This window comes from Drosophila persimilis, unplaced genomic scaffold (assembly GCF_003286085.1).
Source record: "Drosophila persimilis strain 14011-0111.01,24,50 unplaced genomic scaffold, DperRS2 tig00000579-arrow-pilon, whole genome shotgun sequence".
Classification (NCBI taxonomy): Eukaryota; Metazoa; Arthropoda; class Insecta; order Diptera; family Drosophilidae; genus Drosophila; species Drosophila persimilis.
Genome location: NW_020825322.1, coordinates 6,978 through 12,325, shown reverse-complemented (window position 1 = coordinate 12,325; position 5,348 = coordinate 6,978). Strand labels below are relative to the sequence as shown.

The following is a 5,348-nucleotide window of genomic DNA, read 5'->3' as shown; positions in this document are numbered from 1 at the left end:
CAGCAGTGCTACCCCGATACCCCGATACCCCGTCACAATCATGATGACGTTGACGATGGCGATGATGATGTCGCCTGGCGCTGGTTTATGTTTTAATTAGAGCGTAATACGCCAACGGTTTGTCGGGCAACCGCAATGGCAATTACGTTGGAAGGTTGACTGCAAATTAGCGCAGATTATGGTTACACATGAGGCCAACAAAAGGGGTCGTGGGTCGTGGGTCCTCGGTTGCTGCCCCCAACGACACCTGACAACATGCCGCTGGCCCTGCCCCTGCCCCTGCCCCTGCCCTTTCCCCGGAAGAGGTGACTTCTCTCGGCGATCTCGGCGACCCCTGTGACAGGGCCCTGACAGGCAAAAAGGTCTGTCGGTCTCGACAGCTGACAAATGTACGGCGCGGGTCAAGGGGGGGTGGGGAGGGGGGTTTGGGGACTGGTGATTGGCGGCTCAGGGACAAGGGCTATTAACTGTTAGATAATATCCCATCTCAAGCAAGGTGGATGGCTTTTCTTTTATGATAAATTACTAAACCCACATTCTCCTCCCCTCCCCTCCCCGCCCTCTTCCGTAGATGCTGCTACGTTTGACCTTGCTGGCAACGGTCTGCTTCTGCGCCGCCCAGGCAGTGCTCAATGGCAAGGAGCTGAAGCGCCGTGAGGCAGGCTTTGACACATACGGACCACCGCCCCGGCCGGCACCACAGTACGGACCACCGCCACAGCAGCAGCAGCAGCATGTGCCCCACCGCGAGTACGGGGTGCCGCAGCAGATACCCTTCCGGGAGTATGGACCGCCGGCCCTGAAGTACGGACCCCCGAAGCTCAATTTCCTGGGCGGTGGGGGCGGCGGCGGCGGCGGCGGCGGCTCCAGTCTGCATGAACAGATCAAGACGCATTTCGGTGTGCCCAAGCCGTTCTACGGACCACCCCACATCCAGCACAAGCCGGCACCACAGTACGGACCACCCAAGCAGCAGTACGGCCCGCCGCCACCGCAGCCCGCCCCTCAGTACGGCCCACCACCACAGCCAGCACCGCAGTACGGCCCACCCCCCTCGCCTCAGTACGGGCCCCCACCGCCGCTGAAGATCCAGCACCGACCGTCGCCGCAGTACGGGCCACCGAAACCCCAGTACGGACCACCCCCACCACCCCAGCACCTGCCGTCACCGCACTCGGGGCCCCTGTTCAAGCCCGCCCACCAGCCGGCCAGCTCCTATGGACCGCCCGCCTCGGGACCCTTGAATCTGCCGCCCAAGCCCCACTACGACGCCCCGCCGCCCAACTATGGACCCCCACCGCTGCCCATCTCGCTGCCGGGACCACAGCCGGCGAGCTTCAACCGTGTGCCAGAGACGACGATCATCCTCACATCCGGCGGAGGACACCATGGACAGCAGGGACCTGGTGGACCCAGTGGACCTAGTGGACCGAGCGGCCCAGGCGGACCATTGAGTCAAGTGCAGATCCAAATTGATGCCTCGGGGCACACACACAGCGTCAGCGGCTCCCAGGCGCCCTTCCACACGGCCTGCGACGGCTGGAAGCCCATCCCGGCCCCGATTGGAGCCTACGTGGAGCAGAATCACATCGAAACGCAAGGCGGCTACAGCCACGTGGCCCAGGGGCATGGCGGCTTCGGTACTCAGTACAGTGGTGGGGCAGGAGCAGGAGTGGGTGCCACCGGAGGAGGCAGCATCATAGACGGCCTGTCCGATGAGCAGCTGGTGGCCGTGGCCTTGCAGGGCGGCAACGATGGTGGTAATCTAATCACAGGACCTGGGGCTGGACACCTGAACTCCATCGAATCGGAAGCTCTCCAGGTGGGTGTCCTTTTCGAGTGTTTAAACGTTTCCCCCCCGAACTTAAACCATGTCCATGTGCCTTTTCAGCTGTCCATTGGATCCCTGGATGATTCGTACTCGAAGCCACCGTCGGACTCCTTTGCTCCTGGATCTGTGCACGCCCAGAAATATCAGACGATTGGCTCCGGTCCCGGTCACGGACCTCCACCCCCACCCAGTGGAAACTATGGACCCCCACCCAACGGAAACTTTGGACCCCCACCCAATGGAAACTTTGGACCTCCACCGCCACCAAATGGAAACTACGGGCCGCCACCACCGCCCAACGGAAACTACGGTCCACCGCCGCCGCAATTTGCGGCTCTGACTAGCAGCAGCAGCCACGCCCAATCGAACAGCCAGTCCCATTCGAATGTAAACATCCAGTACGGTCCGCCCTCGGGTAACCCACAGCCATTCCCCCAGCACGGAGCCGGGCAGCCCAACAAACCGGTAGCCTATCGCCCACCAGTGCCCGCGGGGCTCCTGGAGTCGATTGGAGCCACTGTCCAGCACTTGGACCAATTTGGTGTGAAGCCAGCCCAGCAGCCACAGACGTACATACCCCCCGCTGCCAACGAGATTCCCGTGGGAGGTGGTGCACCACTGCCCGCACCACAGGCCTTGTACCAGCCACCCCCGCCACCACAGGGTGCTCCTCCACAGGTGATTGTGCAGCAACAGCTGCCACAGCCACAAGCAGGACCCGCGTTCATTCACCAGAAACCTGGAGCCCTGCAGCAATATGGTCCTCCCGGACCGCCACCACCGCCAGAGCCGCAATATCTGCCACCCCCACCGCCAGTGGCGAATGTCCGTCCCCTCGGACCACCACCGCCGCCATCGCAGCAGTACCTGCCACCACAGTTCTTCCAGCAACAGCAGCAGCAGCAGCAGCACCAACACCACCAGCACTCTGAGAACAGCTACAGTGCCTCGCAATTCCAGCAACAGTTTGTCCAGAACCAGGGACTGCCCCTGCCGCAGCAGGCGCCGCGTTTCAATCAGATCCCCCAGCAGCAGCAGCAGCAGCAACAGCAGCAACAGCAGCAGCAGCAGCAGCCCATCATTGTCCATGATTGCGGACATGGACCCAATCTTGTGAGCAGCAATGGTTACCAGGTGCAACAGCAACAGCAGCAGCAGCAGCAGATCCAGCAACAGTTTGGCAGCATCTCGGCGGCATCCGCTGGGGCATACAACGCCATTGCCCAGAGCATTCCAGTGGCCGAGCAGCATACACAGTTTTTGACGGGTCCCGCCGACAGCTACGGACCACCGCCATCTGGCAATGACTTGGACTACGATCATGCGGGATATGCCTCGCAGAAGAACTCGGTGGCGGCATTGCCAGATGGCACGGATCCCCAGCAGCTGCCCGGTCTGGATGGCCTCAATGTGATCTCCGCCCAGAAATCGCAGAGCATTCAACTCGGCAACGGACAGCAGCCCCAGCAGAACTTCCAGGTGCAGTTTGGCGGATCCCTGAGCCAGGGAGGCAACGGTAATGGCAACGGTCCTCAGGGCAATGCCGGTGGAGAGCAGAGTGCCAATCACGAGGAGATCCTCTCGCAGGGTCTGCTCCAGTCCATTCTTACGGCCATCGAGCAGCCCCAGAACCAGAACCAGAACCAGCAGCAGTCATCGTTGCCGCAGAACCACAAGGCGCAGAGCCGCTCCGATTTGGATCATGATCAGGAGCAGGATGAGGCAGAGGATGCCATGGATGTGGATGGGGAGGAGCACGAGCATCAGGGTACGTCTGCCTCCAACAGAGTGGAGGTGCGCGTCCTGCCCGATGCTGATGCCCAGGAGGAGGAGGTGCCCGCTGAGGTCAAGGAGATCGAGCCCATTGTGGCCGCCGATCTGCCCGAGGAGGAGGCCAAGCACTAGAACAGTCCGATCTAAATGGGATCGGAACGAATCAGTCACTAGTTATCATCGTAATTCAATCCTTTAATCATCCCGCGCCGCTTGAATATTATTTATTGCTGCCTCATCCCATTCCTTCCATTCCTCTCTTAATTCTCTTTAAGCCTACTCGTTGCATTAGCTCGTTGCAAACACTTCGATGCAGCGAGTGTCACTCGCACACTCTTTTATAACCTCTCCGAAAGCACTCGTTGCAATCCAGTCGTTCTTTACACCCCACTCGTTGATCCCACTCGTTGCAACTCCCATCCCCCCTTAAACACGGACCAGTTGCCATAAAGAGAGAGAAAGTGTTGGTGGAAACTACAGAGAGAGAGAGAGAGAGAGAGCTAAAAATAGAGAAAGACAGCGGCGAATAGAGAAGCCAACGACACAAACACATACACACAAACACACACACACACACACAGAAAGAGAGATCAAAAGAAGCTACCAACAGAACAGAGTCGTAGGTGGAAGGGGGATGGATTTCCCAAGGGTCTGGTCCCCCTCTTCGAAATGAAAATTGCATTTTCATGCTCAAGCTCGTGTATAAAAAATGTTATTTAAAATATAAATAATTAATTTATTATTACATTGTATTGTATTTTATGCTTTAAAAAAAAAAAAGAAAAAACCATTGAAAAAAAAACTTAAATAAATTATACGAATATACGAAAGAAAACTCATCACTCGCGGGGAAAATGCAATGATGGGAAAGTGCAAAGTCATTCGCCATCGAAAGCGAAACTAAAGAAAAGACATAAAAAAATTAATGGCTTAAAGCAAAAGATGCTTGGCGTTTACGATGGGAAGCGAACGTTGAATACTCTTGTACTCTCAATGGTATATTTACATACATATGTATGTATACGGGACGATCCCAAATGATACACTAATTTGATGGAAGTGCCTTCACCTGAACTTGGTTGTTTTAAGCACGTCTGATACGTGCCTGAGCCGAGACTTCTGCTTTCCCTCGGGCTCTGCCTCTCAGAGCCGATGGCTTCGGGGAGACCGGAAGCTCTGTCCTTCGTTTCCTACAATCTTACTCTCCCCAGTAAGGGTATTAGCACAACTGCAACGGTAAACGCCGAACAATGTGCACAGAGGAGAGAGTGTGAAGACGACGCCTACAGCAACAGGTCACGTATGCAGACACACAGTACAGTGGTGGTCACTAAAGTAGAACACCAAACACACGCGCGAAAGTCTGAGTACCAACATTGGTACTACACCTTCCTGCTGGAGCCAAATACCCAATATTTTGTACGCAACTGTACGCACTGAGAGGTGATTTCACATCCAACAACTCTGGTGGCACCTGAAAAAAATCCTGTATATTTAAATTGGCTTTCAGGGGTCACCCACAAACAATAGCTGGCCATTAGAGCCCTCAAAGGTTCGGCCCTGATCTTAAGTTTTGTTTTTCATATTTTTCCATTGGATATTGATGGCTTATTGAAAATATCAACTTTGTCAGCAAAGAGCGAACAGAGTTCATGGTAAATGAGAGTCCGTCTCTCTCCCACTGGTTCTTAGATCGAAGTCGAACGATTTCTGGAGAAAGAGTGACCTTTAGACCTCGTTTGGG

General features: G+C 55.9%; 1 protein-coding gene across 1 annotated transcript; it reads left to right on the top strand.

Annotated features, from left to right (window-relative positions):
• Positions 1-571: 571 nt before the first annotated feature.
• Positions 572-3,736, top strand: LOC6598204 (trithorax group protein osa). Its single transcript, XM_002023503.2, has 2 exons — positions 572-1,822; positions 1,892-3,736. Exons 1-2 carry the CDS (start codon positions 572-574, stop codon positions 3,734-3,736), a joined length of 3,096 nt encoding a protein of 1,031 aa, XP_002023539.2.
• Positions 3,737-5,348: the final 1,612 nt, after the last annotated feature.